This window comes from Vitis vinifera, chromosome 17 (genome assembly GCF_030704535.1).
Source record: "Vitis vinifera cultivar Pinot Noir 40024 chromosome 17, ASM3070453v1".
Taxonomy (NCBI): domain Eukaryota; kingdom Viridiplantae; phylum Streptophyta; class Magnoliopsida; order Vitales; family Vitaceae; genus Vitis; species Vitis vinifera.
Window position 1 is genome coordinate 6,790,091 of NC_081821.1, and position 18,558 is coordinate 6,808,648.

Below are 18,558 nucleotides of genomic sequence, written 5' to 3' on the forward strand. Positions count from 1 at the left end.
AAGAGTACTTTGGAAATTTTTAGATTATATACAAGTTTCTATAAGGATGAATCAGAAAAAAAAAATATTCTTAGAACTAATTTTAAAAACTGTTTTTTTAATAATTATTTTCAAATAGATTGTCAAACATGTTCTTAGTGGTTGAGCAGTGGGGAGGCTAGGGACTTTTGTTAGGAGGGGCATCAAAGAAAAATATCATAGTCATCATTCATAAATTGTAAGGTAATTAATAGTATTTTATATTATTATTAAAAAAATTAAATAATAATAAATATTAATTATGAAAATGTATCAAATTAAACAACCATGGTACTATGAACATTTAAAAAAAGTTTTAGGTTTTACATAAAAAAGAAATTTATCCGGAATATTTAAAGGAAATTTTCAAAAGAATTAAAAAAATAAAAAGAAAAATCATTAGAAATTTTTAATAATTTGAATTATTTTATAGCAAAAACCTTTAAAATTATTTTAAAGAATTCATTAATTTTTCTTCTAAATATTTTTAAAATAAACTCATGTTATATTCTTACTTCTAAATAAAAATATAAATAATTAATAATAACTAAACAAATATTATTTTTTATGATTTAGTTCATTCAACCATAAAAAATAAGTATAAAAAGAGAAAATATTGAATCAATAAGAAAAAATAAGTAAGAATAATATTAAATAAGATTTTTTTTAAAAAAATTTATAGAGGGGCCAAATTTTCCATTTTGGTTTTTATTTTCTTAAAAAAAATTTACATGTAAGGGATTTTTTATTTTTGGAAAATTGAGGGGAAATTTGTCATTTTGGTTTTTATTTTCCTAAAATTTTTTTACAATATAAGGGAATTTATTTATTTATTTATTAATTTTTTTGGAAAATTGAGGGGAAATTTTCCATTTTGGTTTTTATTTTCCTAAATTTTTTTTACATGTAAGGGAATTTTTCCATGAGCCAAGCTGGCTCCGCCAGTGTGTGGTTGCGTGGGGTCGTGCTCGTGACTCGTGACTCGTGAGGAATGAAAAAGTAAAAACTAATGCTTCATTAATTACAACGTATTCAAGGCAGCGTGATCTTAAATTACAAATTAAACGGACTGTTACTTAGGTAGTCAATTTGTTTAAATATAATCAGGAAGATATGCTTCTGCTCTATTATTTTTTCTTTCAATAGGATTCAGGTTACGTGGACCCCACATTCACATGGGCACCTGGGCCCTACAAGAGGGCTCATGAAAACGCGTAGAGGGCACTTTGGTCATTTTGACAAGGGCAGTTTCGGTACATGAATTTCACGGTTTACGACTGGATTTGTGGAGAGCGACGGCCAATAAAAAGACACGAGTAATAAATAAGGAGAAATAAATCGTATTGAAAACCACCAATTACATGGGAAAGCGGCAAGAAGGGGGGTAATTTCGTTATTTTATGCTGGTTGGGTTCGTGCATAAAAAATGGCGAGAAGGGGGGTGTCTTCATTTCTGACTTCTGAGCAGTGAACACGAACAGCGAAGAGAGAGAAAACACCAACCTCAAACCCAAAGCTTCTTTATCTAGGCGCGAATTTTGAAATTAACGGTCGTATTTTCAGTTTTGAGTTGGACGTACATCTGCTAAGGTTCAGAGGCACCAATGGCGGATTCATCCTCCGGTCCCGCGAGCTTCTGGACCCAAGCCAACGCTTTGCTCAGAAAGAACTTAACCTTCCAGGTTTATTAAGACATTGATTTTTTTTTTTTTTTTTTGTCTGTCGTTTCTATTTATGGGCTTGTTTAGTGGGATGCCTTTAATTTTATTTTATTTTTGGACTTTTTGTTTTTAATTTCTGTTGTTTGAAATTTTGAATTCATATTTAGTTACTGAATTGAAATGGATTGTTCCGTAACACCTTATCGTTTTGTGTATAGGCTGAGTTATTGGTCGTAATTGATGGGTAGTCCCTAGCTGGGCTGGTCTGATTTTAGGATCATAATTATTGTTGTTTATTTTTCTAGGTTTTGTTTTACTGGAAATTGAGTTTTTCAGTAACCGTGTGAATGAATCAGTTTTATCTGATGTGAAAAATTAAAAAAGAATGAGCTGAGAAAATGGCAGATTGCTGGAAATATTTTTGAAGGTGTTGTTTCAAATAAATTTGGTTAACATGCAGTGGATTTTTATTTGTTTGATGATTGGAACTTGAATAGTTCTTTTTTGTGTTATTGGAAAATCCAGGCCTTGATCATGCCATTTTTTCCTTTAATTTTTTAAAGGAATATCAGTTCAGTTGTCAAAGTCATTATGATTTGAATTTGTTTGATGATTGGAACTTGAATCGTTCTTTTTTGTGTTGTTGGAAAATCCAGGCCTTGATCATGCCAATTTTTTCTTTAATTTTTTAAAGGAATATCATTTCAGTTGTCAAAGTCATTATTTTTTATCTGGCAGGGACTAAGTTAAATGAGCCAATTTTCTGATCTTCAAATTCAGTTAATTTATATATATATGATGACATTCCTTCTGTTTATTGCAGAAACGAAATATCAGGACAAATATTCGGCTCGTTTCATTCCCTATTTTACTCTGTGTGCTACTTGTTGTCATCCAAAAATTGGTCAACAGTGAATTGGATAAAGCTGAGAACAAGTGTGGCTGCATTTCTGTTACCAATGAAAATGGTCAAACTGAAAAGAGGTGTGGGATTCAGTACTCAACTCTGGATCAGGTGGGCACTTGTCCCATTCCTAGCCCTCCAGAATGGCCTGCATTATTACAAGTACCAGCTCCTGAATATCGTGCAGTGAGAGCCGATTTTATTCAATTTACAGATTTGCCAGATGACTCATGCAGGAGGACAGGGTCATGTCCTGCAACTATACTTTTCACTGGGAATAATCGATCTCTTGGATTAAGTATGTGTTAATCTCTGTATGCCTTTGTGAGTTTTAATCCATTATTTGATTTTGATTGCTTCATTTGTTGGGATGATGCAATTATGGATTTCTATTTGTTTTAACCTTAATCTATAATTCTTGATAGCTTTGGCTGGGAACATGTTCTCGAGTTCTTCCTCTCTAAATTCCTCCAATATTCTGGGTAATTTATCCAATTTTGTGCTTGTAAGTTCTTTTTCATCTTCCTTTTGTTTTCATTTTATTTATTTATTTCTTTAGATTATTTAAGTATCTTCTTTCACTTTCATCTTTGGTAATGATATTGTTATTTTGCATCTGTACTTCGCTTATCTTTTCTGTCATGATATTTGAATCAGCTTCTAACATGTCTTTTGTGAATGCGTTAGGGATCTGAATCAATGCCTGAGACGACCAATTTTCTTGATCCTGCTTTCTTCTCGGATCTTCCCATATATCATGTTGAACCTCAGTGTGCACCAAACTCAACATTTTCAGTGTCCTTCTCCTTAGCATCCACTAATGTGCAGCAAGGTTAACAGTTTGACCCTTGTAACTATAGTTACTCTCTCAAATCCTTAATTCTCTCAAATAAACTTTGAAATGCACATCCATGCTTTATGAACATGTGGATGGGATGTGGATTCTGCACAAGGCAAATATGATATGTGAATTAACCATATTATTTATGTTTAGTACTATATTGTTGATGCTGAACATGATGGTTTAATTATCTAAAATTCTATGTTTCTATTTTACATTATTTGTAAATAGTAATCATTGTATGCAGTTTGTAAAATATTCATTGAAGAAGAAGGCAAAGCATGGAGAGATAATAACATATAAAAGTGCAATTTTTCATATTTTCTTCTAAACGGAAAAAAAAAAACCCAAATACTTGGCAAACAAAAAAGGGGCATGAGCCAACCCTCTCCTCGCCATTGATTTCAATAACCTTTTTATGAGGATGTTAGTTAAAGCTCTTGTTATGCTCGACTTTTTACATGTACTTTTTTTTTCTATGTTAAATAATACAATGATGCTCAGATCTGTTCACTTCTTGTCCCTCCTAATATAATTTTAGGCATGCTTTGGGTGTCTGGTATAGTCAAAACTCTGTACAGGTGCCTCAAAGATACACTTATGGTTTTTGTAAAGATATCAGTTTAGCATACATTGTGCAACTCAATTAAGGAATCTAGGGCCTTAGAGCTACACATGTGGTTTATGTAAAGACATTAGTTTAACATACATTGTGCAATTCAGTTAAGGAAGCTTCCATGTGGTAGATTCTATTTTTGAGGTTCCCTTGCTAACTCCAACCAGTTAAACTGTAGTCCATATCCTAGCTCAACTCAAGTTAAGTATTAGTCCCTATTATACAACTCTTCTGTTTGTTGAAAATCTTTGGATGATCAGTAAACCTCTGGGAAATATTTTGCATACATGATGAGTAACATCTATGTATGTCTCTTTGTGCACATATGTGCACATGTTGTATTTAGTGCTGTTTGAATAGAACATTCTGAAAATGCGTTTGATGCTTTATTTACTTTTTGTCTTCAATATAGAGATACAATGTGTTCAAGGCTTACATTTGTGGCGTAATAGTTCTTCTGAGATTAATGATGAGCTGTTTAAGGGTTACCACAAAGGGAATTCAGAGAGGAAGATAAATGAGATTGTTGCAGGTTGGTATACCTGATATTGTTGACCGATGTATTTGATGTGATTGAAATAGTATTTTAGACCATACTTACAGATTATTTTGTCCACAGCATATGATTTCTTAAATTCGAACGGGAATAATTTTAATGTGAGTATATGGTACAATTCAACATACAAGAATGACGCAGGTGCTAGTTCTATCGCATTAGTGAGGGTTCCACGCTCAGTGAATCTGGTATGTACTCTGAACTAAATAACTGTGTGAACTTCTTCTGTTTTCAGTGGTGAATTTTATTATATTAGATTTGTCTAATAGGAAAACTTGTGTGGGTTACAGGTATGTGTTTTGAAATGGTTTTGAGATAACCAACTGTTTACCCCTTCTTGCTAGTTTAGGTTAGTATAAATTTCTCCTTTTTCTTTTTGGACAAACATGAAAAATTCAGAGTAAAAAGCATCTGGAGATCACTGGGAATTTGTTAAGCACCTCTAGCCACCATTCTAGGGTGGATACTACCCTTGAAACTCTTGAACTCTTGCATTCCAGTTCTCAGAGTAAAAAGTAGAAGGGATAAGGGAAAATAAAAGAAATCTCATGATGCACATTTCCATCGTTCAGGAATGGTCTGTTTGAGATAGAGTTCATTGCATAAATGAGACTGCAATTTCCAGTAAAATGAAGTTGGATAGTCAAACAAGGGATATGTTGTCCATTCTCTGGAAATTGGAATTGGTGTTTCCTTGTGGCACTTAGATGCAACCATAATATGTAGGGATTCTCCTGCCTTGTGCAAAAGTGGATAAAGAAATTGATTCAAGAGAGTGGACTTTTCTTATTAATAAGGAAGATAGGAGCATTAAGGAGTGAAAAGATGGGATTTGTGCAAAAGAAATCCTACAAGAATAAGTGGATATTTTTTTTTGATAGGTCACAATAATAAGTGGATATCTTCCTGGATGTGACCTGTTAGGGCTTACTGTCTCAAAGGAGGTATAGCTCCTATCATATAATTTATAAAAACAATTATCTTATTTCTATAATGGAGGAAAGACAAATCCCGGGCTATTATTTTCACCTACAGCTTGCTTGTATTTACTAGGGAGACAGAGGCTTCTCCATTTCTCCTTTTCTGTTCTTTTCTCCAAGTTTGGTAGTTCTCAAGTCATCATTTATTGGAGGCTTTTCTCTTTGTTTTTCCTTTAAGCATGCTCCTGAATGATGAGTGCCTTTTTTTTGGATACCTTCATCTTTGGAGCCAATCAAGGCTATCATATGTTTATTTATGACCCCAATTTCTGGGAGGTTCAATCCTTTATGGAGGAAGAGTTCCTATGGTTGAGAAATTCTCTTGTCCATTTATTTGTTATCCTTTTTAATGGTTTGCATGCTCTTCGGATGAGAGAACTGTGACATGTAACACTTTTTTTGACTAAAGTTACATATATATCTTTTTGTGGGAAAGAATTCCCTTTGATAGGATATCCCTACATATTTCCAGCTTGGGACCCTATATCTCGACTAGTTGTTTATGCCACCTGTTTTAGAGCGCACATCCTATGCCAGACCGGGTCCATGGCTTGCCATGTAGCAAGGTTACTAATTATGTTGGTCATAAACTCACCTTGTAGGCCTTCTTACATGCTGTTTGTGTCACCTGAACCATGTGATTGGCTTAATTCAGTTCTTTTTGCGGTCTGTTGCTAGCTTAGCCCTAGTCTCCAAATCATGTAAGTGTTAATGGCTTGATCATTTAATAACTTTCGAAAAGAAGTTTCATGAGCAGCTATTTTATTTCTGGTAAAGTCTTGCACCTTATGCATTTTGGTTCAGTTTATTCCATTGAAAAAAAGAAAAAAAAGGAAAAAGGCATAGCTCTCCCTTAAGATGTGTTTTCATTTTCTTTATTCACATTTTTTTTTCTTTAAATTTATCACCTCATGATTTGGGTTTATGAATCTTTAATTTATATCTACCTATCTGTATCAACTGACCGACAACCAAACTGCTGACAATATCATTATCTATGTTTACAGGCATCCAATGCCTACCTGCAGCTTGTGCAAGGAGATGGTGTCAAAATGGTACTTGACTTCATTAAAGAAATGCCCAAACCTGAAACCCAAGTCAGGCTGGATTTATCTTCTGTTCTTGGTACACTCTTCTTTACGTGGGTCATTTTGCAACTGTTCCCTGTAAGTACATGAACAAATGATATTCGCTTTAGATGTTCATAACAATTTGAGGCTTGAGTGATGTTGCAAATTTTCCATAATATTCATGTACATTCTTAATGTGGTAATTTGTTCTCCCTGTGAACATAACCCTTGTATTTTTCAGCTAACTACTATGTTTTCATTATTGGTTGCATGTATTAAAACAATTATTAATGGAAGATTTTTCTATTCTATTTACTAGTACTTGCATATAAGTATTTCATATGGTGTATATGAAAATGCTCATATAGTTGATGCCTGAATAATGCTCATTTGTAGGAATGAATTGACAGTGCATGCTATAGATGTCACTTGAATTATTATTGAGTTTGCATGTGCAGAAAGTACAAGTGAATGTAACCAGTTACTATTGCTCTACAATTCAGAGAATATATCCTTTTTTCACAAGTGAATGTAACTTGGCTCTTATTTAGTAGAAACAGAGATTCTTTTAAGGATTTTTTTTCTATGTTAAATAGTCTAAATTTTAATTTAGTGGTTGGGTCCTCTATACTAATTTATGTGAATTTTAGATCTATGCTTATTCATGAGTTTACAAAAACAGTGTCCTTGTAAGCCCCAAATTCCTAGTTTAGATTTATAGGATTAGATCACTGAGAATAGATATTCATGAAAAAGGATCTTTGTGCTATTGATTTAATCTTTTAATATCCTCACTTTGAGTTTGAGGCCCATATGGTTGAGAGCAAAAGTCAGTGGTTGCAGTAATATCTGATGGCTTCTTTCTTTTCCTTTTTTATTTTATTTGTTTATATATTATTTTAATTATATTTGTTTGATTAACTTTTTTAAAGTTGATTAATTATCAGAATTTCTGTTCTTTGATGTAGGTTGTGTTGACATCTCTGGTTTATGAGAAGCAACAAAATCTAAGAATCATGATGAAAATGCATGGTCTTGGTGATGGGCCTTATTGGATGATTTCCTATGCTTATTTTCTTGTCATATCTTCAATCTACATGTTATGTTTTGTGATATTTGGCTCAGTTATAGGTAATAATATAATCAGTTTGACTGCTTTTCTTTCTTTGTCTTTGCTTCTAGTAGCTCTAAGTATTTGACTTCTTTGCAGGTTTAAAATTCTTCACCTTGAATGACTACAGCATCCAACTTGTGTTTTACTTTATCTATATAAACTTGCAAATTTCACTGGCCTTTCTACTAGCTGCTGCATTTTCAAACGTTAAGACTGCCACAGGTTGGGCCATGGCTAATTGATGTCATTTATAATTGTGGGCAAGATCTTATTTTTTGTCCCCTAAGAGCTTACTTAATTAACAAATGTTCTGATGGAAATTCGATGATTGCAGTTTTAGGATACATATGTGTCTTTGGAACAGGACTCTTAGGAGGCTTTCTTTTCCAGTTCTTTATTCAAGATACATCATTCCCGAGTAAGTGGAATACATTATGAAAATAAAGTCTGACAATAATTTCTCATGGATTTCCAGAGATACTTTGATCCTTTTTCTTTCAGTAGATTGTTTCCTGATAGAAACTTGTGTTCTAGTTAACTTCTTCTAAGGGAGCCAATTCTAATTCCATGTGGCTCAAACTTGTTTATTGGTTCCAAGTGGCAAAAACTTGGTTATTGGCTCTAAGCTATGTCAATTTCAGTTTTAATATTGGTAAAACTTTTGCCTATCAAAAAAATTATTGGTAAAACTTTTAATTTGTTATCAATTTGATTATTAATCTTAGTAAAATTACTCTGAATTATGTTGATATCAGTTTTAATCTTGAGGAAAGGGATGTTAATGATGTCAAATTGTCAATGGGCTGGTTCAGAACAGGCACCTAATTTTGCCTCAGCAAATCCTAGCTATGGTGGGATGAGGTGGGGACCACATAAAGATGCATGGGTAGGGCAGGTCCTTGTCTGAGTTCACCAATAAATTACTTTTTGAATTTCTTTCATGTGGCTGCCTGCAGATGCATGTGTCAATAAGAGTTAGGTGCAGGGACTTGTCCTACATCAGAATGGAGGGGGTAGGATCTCTCTTACAATGAACTGAAGTTCCACTACTGTAGGTGAACTTCTGATGTGAAATGCAAGGAGAGTGCAGTTAGACTTTACTGCCACAAATATGACACCATTTTGTTTGTGACAATGTGTTCATGTTTTAATTGGCAAGTCCGAAACCTCTCCTGTCAGCAATACAGTCTCTTTATACTGGCCAAAGCCAAAAACTTCCTGCCCTACATCAAAACTCTAGAAACCCACAAGGGTTGTACTTCTTATAACAGTCTCAACCCTCAAAAGGAAATAAATAGCAATAATAATAATTACCCCTTTTCAGCCTCTTATGGGCTCTTTCCTCATTTATGCTTTTCATAAAGTTGCCAAAATTTTATTTGACTTTTAGAAATATCCTTACTAAGCATGCAACAAAATTAGGAAAATAGAAATCAGGGTGGACTCTGGTTGTCCACTCTATTCTGTCCACAAGGATCGATATTTTTAAGGACCATTTGACTATTACTTGGGATTTGAGCTACTGCAATGCAAGTTATTTTTCCGTTGCTTCTGCCATTATATCTATTATAGCATTCAAAATCTCTTTTTCTGTCTTGATCATTTGATAATACAACATTGTATATTATATTCCCGTTATTTTCCATTACTTACTTCCACTATCTTTTGTTATCTAGAAATATCACCTGAACACTTTCGCTGATTATTTAAAGATGTCAGTTTCATTAGGTTATTTTGGTAACATTGCATTGTGAGGTCTTGCAATAACTATTATGTAACTTTTTTTTTCTTGTTGCAGATGGCTGGATTATAGTTATGGAGTTATATCCTGGTTTTTCTCTATATCGGGGTTTATATGAGTTTGCACAGTACTCTTTCACAGGGAATTATATGGGGACTGATGGGATGCGATGGGGAGATCTGAGTGATAGCACAAATGGGATGAGAGATGTCTTGATCATCATGTTTGTGGAATGGTTGATAGTGCTTTTTGTTGCATACTATATAGACCAAGTTTTATCATCAGGGAATGGTGTTAAAAGAAGTCCTCTATTTTTCTTGCAAAACTTTCGGAAAAAAAAGCCTATGTCATCTTTCCGGAAGCCTAGTTTGAAAAGGCAGGGATCCAAAGTTTTTGTTAAGATGGAGAAAGCTGATGTTTCTCAAGAGGTAACTTTTTATATAGTTGTTTTACACTTTCTAGGAGAGGTTTTGGAAGAGGAATTATAAGCATTCATTAGATAGACTAAAAAATGGTAAACTAGAAACAGCACTGTTCTATCTCTTGCACCTGTAAAGGTGGTAAATACTTGCTTCAATCACACCAGAGTTCTGGTGTGAAAATGTTGACAGTTGAATAATCAGTTCTCTCCGCCATTCTGATGATTATATTTTACTTTTATTGCTTGCTTGCCTTTCCTTGTTGCATTTCTTCCCTCTCTCTACCATTCAAAACAGAGTGATGAAAACGATACTTGCAATAACTTCATTTACTGAACTGCCTATCAGGAAAAAAAGAAATGACATACGTTTATTATATTCAGAGTTTACCAAATATGACTTGGTTAAATCCCACCCATGTATGATCAGTTCATTTCTGTAATGTTAATAGATCTTAGCTGCTGCATACCTTCGTTTATACTTAATGTTTTATGAATGTGGCTTAGTTATGTAGGCAAATAATAATTTCAGTTGTTTATTTATTGTAGAGGGAGAAGGTTGAACAGCTGCTACTTGAATCTGGTGCAAATCATGCCATCATCTGTGATAACCTCAGAAAGGTGTATCCAGGAAGGGATGGAAACCCCGAAAAAATTGCAGTGAAAGGATTGTCTCTTGCTTTGTCTCATGGGGAGTGCTTTGGTATGCTTGGTCCCAATGGTGCAGGCAAAACCTCTTTCATTAGTATGGTAAGTATAAAGTGCTCTTTCACTCTTTGAATAATATACCATTCTAGAGATTTGCTTTCATGTCTTCTTATTTGTGGAATGTTAACGTTGTATCTGGAGTTTCCCAAGAGAATGATACAAAAAGAACATGCTTAAAAGTGGTTTCCTTTCTCAGGTGTCTTAAGACAATTTTATTTTCACTTTTCTCATTCTTTCTAGGAATTGAGTAGAGTGAAAATTTTTGGAGATATCTTGGATATCTAGGTTCTAAGGTTTATTGCTTCCTTGCAAGAAGTCTTACTTAATATGAGCCATCTTTTATTTCCTTGGTGAAATTAAAAATTACATTAGCTTGGTCCTTTTGGCAATATTTAAGTGTTCACATGTATCTGTTGACAGATGATTGGGCTCACAGTACCAACCTCCGGCACAGCGTTTGTTGAGGGTCTGGACATACGAATTGATATGGATGGAATATATACCAGCATGGGTGTATGCCCACAACATGAGTAAGCTAGAATTTTCTTTTGTTTCAAGAAAGGATTTTCATAGCTTTTTTATGTCCTCTCTACTACTTTCAAATGTTTTTCTTATTTCCTTTTGTTTCTTGGGGAAAATTATACAGTCTTCTCTGGGAAACACTAACAGGAAGAGAGCACCTGCTATTTTATGGAAGACTTAAAAACCTCAAAGGTGCTGCCTTAACACAAGTAAGTCAACAAGGCCTTTACTTCAAGATTTTCTTGTTAAGATTTTTTTGGATTCAAGAGCAATTGGTGCTTGTGAGAGGATTGTTTACTTGGAAAGTGAGCATGTCCCTCTACATTATTTAGTTCCAAGAAAGAGATTTGATTTGCCAAAGTAAGAGCTTACACGAGTTTCAACTTATCATGAATTAGAGACATGTAAAACTCAAACTACTTTGACCTTATCAAGAATTAGAGAGATGCAACTTAAAATATTGTTCTGGGAAAGAAAAAAAAAATGATATCCCTTTTTCTTGCTGCCTTTACCTGTTCTACTCAAATAAAACAAATGTATATAAATGATGGCTAGGATTAATTAATTAGATGGGAACATTGTGGCAGAGCAGAAATGTGAGCAACACTTAATTCTGTGGTCTTTTTCAGCAATACAAGTCTTGATTTTCTATCTTTTATTCCTGTTTTGCAGGCAGTGGAAGAATCTCTTAAGAGTGTCAACCTATTTCATGGAGGGGTTGGGGACAAGCAGGCTGGAAAATACAGTGGAGGAATGAAGAGGAGGCTTAGTGTTGCCATTTCACTGATTGGAGATCCCAAAGTATGTATTAACTTTTGTACCATCTATGATTCTATCTTTCTGTGTAAATTCTTTTTAAATATTTTACCTCCTGTATACTTTTTGTGGTATGATTCTTGGAATTTTTGGAAGGTTGTCTATATGGATGAACCGAGTACCGGATTAGATCCAGCTTCAAGAAACAACTTGTGGAATGTTGTGAAGCGTGCAAAGCAAGGCCGAGCAATAATTCTAACAAGTACTCTCTCTCTCCCTCATTACATTTGGAATTGCATCAATAAGGAGTACACCCTAGTTGTATATGGTCCTATTCCTATGTTTAGTTCTGCACTAGGTCCTTGTTAGACGTCAGCCTTGTAATAATTTCACTGATAAAGCTTGTGTGAATATTTTCAGCGCATTCAATGGAGGAGGCAGAGGTTCTATGTGACCGACTAGGAATTTTTGTGGATGGCAGCCTGCAATGTATTGGAAACCCAAAAGAGGTATCTTAAATTTGATATGTTTTCATTTGTATTTTAGACATGTTTCTACCAAATCTCCACCTTAATTTTATATTGGGATAGATTGTGTTCATTCTTTTGCGTTAACATGCCACACAAAAATACACTTTTGATCGATGCACTAACTAAATATAATAATAATAAAAAAAATGTTTCTCAAATTAAATTCCCTCGCTTTATGAAACCTCGTGGTCTAAATTTGGATGTCTGACCTAATTTTTATTTTTAGGTTAGACCCAAAGAAGCATAATCACGAATTAGTATGCCACATGGTTTTAATTTATGGGAAGCAATGAAAACATGCAAGCTCCTTGGAATTGTATCCAGAGGCAAAACTTTCAAATTGCACCCGAGTTCCAAAGTTTTCGAGAATATTAAATTATATATAATTTTTTTTTTCTTAAGTACACTTCCCTTATTTTTCATAGCATGATTTATCCAATAATGAACACTGCAATATTAGAATTCTCCGCTAACTATTCACAAGTTTCATGTATCATTTAGTTCATAACATGTTACCTCACTTCCTCACACAAGCACAAGCTTCAAGTGCTTTTATTTTATTTTATTTTTTTAATTCAAAGGCATTCTAATGGGTGTTCTTGTGGTGAATGGCAGCTGAAGGCTAGATATGGAGGGTCTTATGTGTTTACAATGACAACATCTTCGAATCATGAGGAAGAAGTGGAGAACTTGGTGCGGCAACTCTCCCCAAACACTAACAAAATATACCAAATTTCTGGAACCCAGAAGTTTGAGCTTCCAAAGCAAGAGGTCAGGATTGCAGATGTTTTCCAAGCAGTTGAGAATGCAAAGAGCAGGTTCACAGTTCAAGCATGGGGTCTGGCTGACACCACTTTAGAGGACGTGTTCATCAAGGTTGCACGCGGAGCCCAGGCATTCGATGTGCTCTCTTGATTTTGAACCATTCGATCCAATACTCTTCTTACTTCAACGCACCAGTCATTTTATTGCAGCCACATTTATTTACCTTTTGGATTTTCACAATGTCAATACACTTATAAGCACTGTTTCTGACTAGGTCCCTGTGTTGTAGACTTGTATTCTGTATAGAAACATCAATTCAAATAAACACTACATAGTGTAATTTTTGTGATCAAGTTACCATTCAAAAGACCCACCCACTTCATTGCTATGAAAAATAAGTGTGGCACCAAATGATTGGAATAATAAAATATACAGATTTCCAATGAATGCTTTGTCTCATGCATGAGCACATACTATCATGGCAGAGGAACCCTTATAAAACATAGAGACCAGTGTGAAGTAGAAATGCAATTTAGGGTCTTTTCCAGGGCCCAAATCAGTCTGCATTAAACCCAAAAGGTAATATGAAAGAAGGCCTTATTTTAAAAGAGACTGATGCATCATCATATGAGAAGGTGCATATCTACACCTATGACAAAATGAATAAACACAAAAGAAAGGTTAAGTCAAAGAAAAAAGTTCCTGCTAATCATGCTTACATGCCTTAGTATCAGGTGGCACCAAGAGTTCCTCCAGACTCTTCAGTAGAGGAAATCACCCTGGAAATAGATAGTAGAAGAAGATTTGATGAACAAATTAAAAGAAGAAGAGAGATGGTCATACTGGAGGGGTTGGGGGAACTCTCAAGGCCACTTGATAATGTTGCTTCATTGCCTTTGTATTTGAAAGGGTAATGCCTGATCTGGGTTCAGTGCTACCTGCCTAGCAAGTAAGGAGACTATTTCTGGTGGAGGAAAGAAAAGGGATACTAGATAGTTGGATGACTTGGGTGCTAGACAGATGAGTGCGGAAGAGTAGTTGATCTGGACTGAGGTGAGTGGTGGCTAAAAGCTGGTCTCTGCATTTCCACTACTATTTGTAAGCGTTTACTTGGCTACCTTTTGAGGTAAAGGTGGGGTAATTGGTTGGGAAATGAAGTTGGGTCTCCTCTCTAGTCTTTCTAGTTTCTAACTTTCTACTCAAACGAAAACAAGAAACGAGAAAGTTGCCCTTTCTCTAACTCCCTGACCCTCTCTCTTTAATCGCTGTCTAGTCTGATGCTTTTTGTCCTGAATGACCAACCACCAATTATGTACTGAAATGAATAAAACTGATTCAAATGGTTAGTATTTTTGAAGTGTAATTGTTTTAAATTAGTGAGGCAAAATCCATTTTTCCCAAAAACTAAACCCAGGCATAATTGTGCAATTTACAAAGAGGAGTAGAAGTAATTAATTGATGTTTAGTTGTTTTTCATTTAAAAAATATATTTTGAAAATACTTTATATAAATATAAAAATAATTTGAACATTTTTAAAAATTTTAATGAGTAATAGCAAGGGACCCATAAGTTTTTAAAACGTAGAAGTATAAAGCTTACATTTAAAAGTTGTATCAAAATTCTACACTATAATTTGAAAAGCTATCTGATTTAAGGTTATATTTAATTTCCTAAAAATTTAAAGAAAAATGTAAAGAAAAGTAAAAAAAATAAACAGATAAGTTTAAATTTAATAAATTACTTTTATATGTTGAAATAATAATTTTTTTAATATTTATTTTCTCACTCTAGTATTTTTGAGAATGAAACATAGTTTAAATGTTTTAGAAAATAAAAAAAAATTAATAATAAGATGTATAGGAAAAAAAAATAAAAAGCCGAGGAGAGGACCATTTTACTTTTACGTTGATATGATTAAATTAAATTAGTTGATAATGATAAAATTATTGAATATTATTCAATAATTAATATATAATTTATTAGTTTTAACTTTGGAATTTATGATAATTTCTTTTATGATGATTCTTTGAATTTGGCGGATGAACTTACAATTTTAACTTGATTCCAAGGATTTTCATTCAATGATGCATGTTTTCGTTAACTCGCACGCCTATCATAATTATTTATTATAAAATTAATAATTTCTCCTATGATTCCTCAATATTTAATATTTTTAAAAAAAATATATTACGTCTTGATAAATTGAGAGAAATTATCGTTTTCATCTTATTTTTAGTCACCTCCCTTGAAATAATTTATGGAAAAAAGGGAAAAAGAAAAAAGGAGAGAATTTTCTGAAAGGAAAAATAATCCAAATTTCAGATTGATATCAGAAGCCTTATCCAAAAGTGAAGGCAATTTTCCAAATAAAAGAGCTTTTGATCGTTATCGTCACGCCTTGTGCGCTTTACCATTCCAAGATACGATTGCATCATAACTGAAGACTCTTCAGCATTCTCTCGCAGATCTCCATCCCTATCGATAAATATATTATCTCTTTGTTGAAGACTCTTCATCTGAAATGGCTAAGATTCGTGAGTTGTGTTGCTTTCTCTTACTGGCATTTGCGATTGCTAAGGTTTCTGAGGCAAGTAGTGAAATCGGGGTGTATGAATTGAAGAGGGGAAATTTCTCTGTCAAGCTCACCAACTATGGCGCCACTGTTGTCTCTGTTATTCTCCCTGATAGGAATGGTATGTTTTGTTTCTCTTCCTCAAACATTGTTTTTGAAAATAATTACTACAGGAATGTTTGGCAACTGTTTTGCAAAATAAAAAACTAGAAAACAAGTATAATAATCAGAAAACTATTTCTGTTATTGAAAACAAAAACTAAGGGCATGTTTAGCTCTGTTTTCAAGAATAAAAAATAATTCTTAAAAACAAAAAACTGGTTTGGGGAAAGGGTTGTATTTTTTGTGTTCCAAAAAACTTTTTAGAAAACAATAAAAAGACATTTTCATTGTTTTTTCCACCGTTTAAAGAATAAAATATTTTTTGTATTTTCTTTTTCATCGTGTTTTCTTAATTATCTTTTATGTTTTCACAAAGGTGAGCTCCACCCAACCACCGTACCCTACCCCCATCCACAAATATTTTCTTATTTCTTAAATTATTGAAATTAATATACTTATACATAGCGATAAAGTCATTATTTGTTTAAAAAAAATTATAATTGGTGTAAAAATTTCAAAATGATTTTTTTTTAAAATTTAAATGAAATGTGCATATTAAAATTATTTATATATTTATAATATCAAATTAATGGAAGAAAATACTTTATTAATTAAAAAAAAAACTTCCAAACATGTTTTTTTTATTTATTTTTAGAACAAAAACTATTTTTCAGGATTCATTTCCCAAACATAATTTTTTTTTTTTTTTCTGAAAACACAAAAACGAAATAGACCCTAAAATGTTTTCACGTAACATCTTTTAATTATTTTTATTCATTTAAAAAAAAGTAATTATACAAATATTTAAAATAATTAAAAATAAAATTTTGAACATAAAATTTTTATAAAATATATTTAAAAATAATAAAAACAGATTAAAAATATTTCACATTTCAAACTTTTATTTTAGAAAAACATTAAAAAAAATTTCTAAAAACTAATTTTCAGTTCTTTTCCTTTGGTTACTTTTTTTATTTTTTTAATCAACTGAAATCAAATGAATGAAAAAGAATCAAAATCTTGGAAGGTGTTGGTTTTTGTAGCAATTTTTTTTTTTTTTTTTTGATCTTTTTTTTTTCTTGACCTTAAGGAAAATTGGACGACGTCGTTCTTGGATTTGACTCCGTTGAAGACTATAAGGTTAGATCCATAAGCTCCTTTTAATTGGACTAGAATGCAACGATAGTTTTGGATTGGGCCTCGTCCTGTTGGGCCCAGAATCAACGTTCAACAATGAGCTGCCGATATCATATTCCCTGCCTAAACTGGGAAAATTCTTTGATTCATGGTTGGTTTGTCCTTTTGACTTAGGTCTTAGACCAAGTAACTAGAGCTTTTGTTTTCAGAACGATACAACCTACTTCGGCGCTATTGTGGGACGTGTGGCGAACCGAATTAAAGGGGCTCAGTTTACTCTGAATGGCAAAAAATACAAGTTGGTTCCCAATGAGGGAAAGAACATGCTCCATGGTATGAAGTTACTGTTACAGTCATTGTCAGAAGTTTCTTTGTTTTTCTTGTTGATTTAATTGAATTTAGTTGTATACAAATTTCAGGTGGCCCCAAAGGATTCAGTGATGTGATATGGCATGTTCAAAGCTATGACAAAAACAGTCACGTTACATTCGTATATCACAGCTTTGATGGTGAAGAAGGTATAGTATATGTAGGATGAGCCTTTTCATTTTTCGGGTTTTCTTCTGGTTGTCTCTGTATGTAGCTAAGATTTTCTCTCTTCTATCATGTAGGATTTCCTGGTGATCTTCATGTCTCAGTGACATATATGTTCTTCCAAACGAACAAGTTAGTCATAAAAATGACAGGTAGACCTCTTAACAAGGCCACCCCAGTGAATCTGGCCTCCCATAGTTACTGGAACCTTGGGGGCCACAGCAGCGGCGACGTCTTCTCACACCAGGTTCAGCTGTTTGCAGACAAGATCACTCCAGTTGATGATGAGCTCATTCCCACCGGCAAAATTCTCCCTGTGGAGGGAACTCCGTATGATTTTCTCAACATCCATGAAATTAAAACTAGGTTCCATGAATTACCTAGTGGTTATGATATCAATTATGTGCTTAACTATGTGGGGAATGAGCACTTCCATAAGGCCGCCGTGGTGTATGAAAGCAAATCGGGGAGGAAGATGGAGCTGTGGACTAATCAGCCTGGCCTGCAGTTTTATACCAGCAACATGCTGGGGACTGTGAAGGGAAAAGGTGGTGTTACTTATAACAATTATGATGGAATATGCTTGGAGACACAAGGGTTTCCAGACGCCGTGAATCATCCAGACTTCCCATCACAGATCGTAAATCCTGGGGAGATTTATGAACATTTTATGGTTTACAGGTTCACAGCCAAGTAGAAGATTTGAGATTTGTGCAAGTAGAGATGTAGAGTCTGATTGGAAACTGTTTTTTAGAACAGTTTTTTATTCTCTAGAATAAAAATCACGATGTTGGATAACAAAAAACTGTTTTCTGTTTTTTTATTTAAGATAGAAAATATGATGTTTTTAACATATTTTAGTTGTTGTCTATTGTTTTATTAGGATTGTTTTAAAAAATAATTATACAAATATATATAATAATTAAAAATAAAATACTAAATATAAAAATTATTTTTAAGATATATTTAAGAATATTAAAAACATTACATGTTTTGAAAGGACTTTTATTTT

General features: G+C 33.4%; 2 protein-coding genes, 1 long non-coding RNA gene and 1 other non-coding gene across 4 annotated transcripts; 2 read left to right on the forward strand and 2 right to left on the reverse strand.

Annotated features, from left to right (window-relative positions):
* Positions 1 to 1,372: 1,372 nt before the first annotated feature.
* Positions 1,373 to 13,647, forward strand: LOC100253652 (ABC transporter A family member 7). The gene is made up of 18 exons (XM_002274267.4): positions 1,373 to 1,700; positions 2,503 to 2,881; positions 3,009 to 3,088; positions 3,271 to 3,415; positions 4,453 to 4,572; positions 4,660 to 4,784; positions 6,584 to 6,742; positions 7,615 to 7,777; positions 7,857 to 7,982; positions 8,095 to 8,178; positions 9,559 to 9,929; positions 10,469 to 10,669; positions 11,048 to 11,157; positions 11,274 to 11,358; positions 11,822 to 11,950; positions 12,062 to 12,167; positions 12,326 to 12,414; positions 13,051 to 13,647. Exons 1-18 carry the CDS (start codon positions 1,623 to 1,625, stop codon positions 13,348 to 13,350), a joined length of 2,850 nt encoding a protein of 949 aa, XP_002274303.1. The 5' UTR covers positions 1,373 to 1,622; the 3' UTR covers positions 13,351 to 13,647.
* LOC132252795 (uncharacterized) lies at positions 13,347 to 14,284 on the reverse strand. The gene is made up of 2 exons (XR_009464550.1): positions 13,920 to 14,284; positions 13,347 to 13,498 (listed from the first exon to the last, which is right to left on the reverse strand). It is a non-coding gene; the product is annotated as an uncharacterized LOC132252795 (long non-coding RNA).
* MIR395N (microRNA MIR395n) lies at positions 13,935 to 14,071 on the reverse strand. Its single transcript, NR_127844.1, has one exon. It is a non-coding gene; the product is annotated as a microRNA MIR395n (primary transcript).
* A 1,186-nt stretch (positions 14,285 to 15,470) lies between the features above and the next one.
* LOC100256955 (uncharacterized) lies at positions 15,471 to 18,351 on the forward strand. Its single transcript, XM_002268003.4, has 5 exons — positions 15,471 to 15,894; positions 16,966 to 17,015; positions 17,222 to 17,345; positions 17,432 to 17,530; positions 17,624 to 18,351. Exons 1-5 carry the CDS (start codon positions 15,723 to 15,725, stop codon positions 18,241 to 18,243), a joined length of 1,065 nt encoding a protein of 354 aa, XP_002268039.1. The 5' UTR covers positions 15,471 to 15,722; the 3' UTR covers positions 18,244 to 18,351.
* The last annotated feature ends 207 nt before the right edge of the window (positions 18,352 to 18,558 follow it).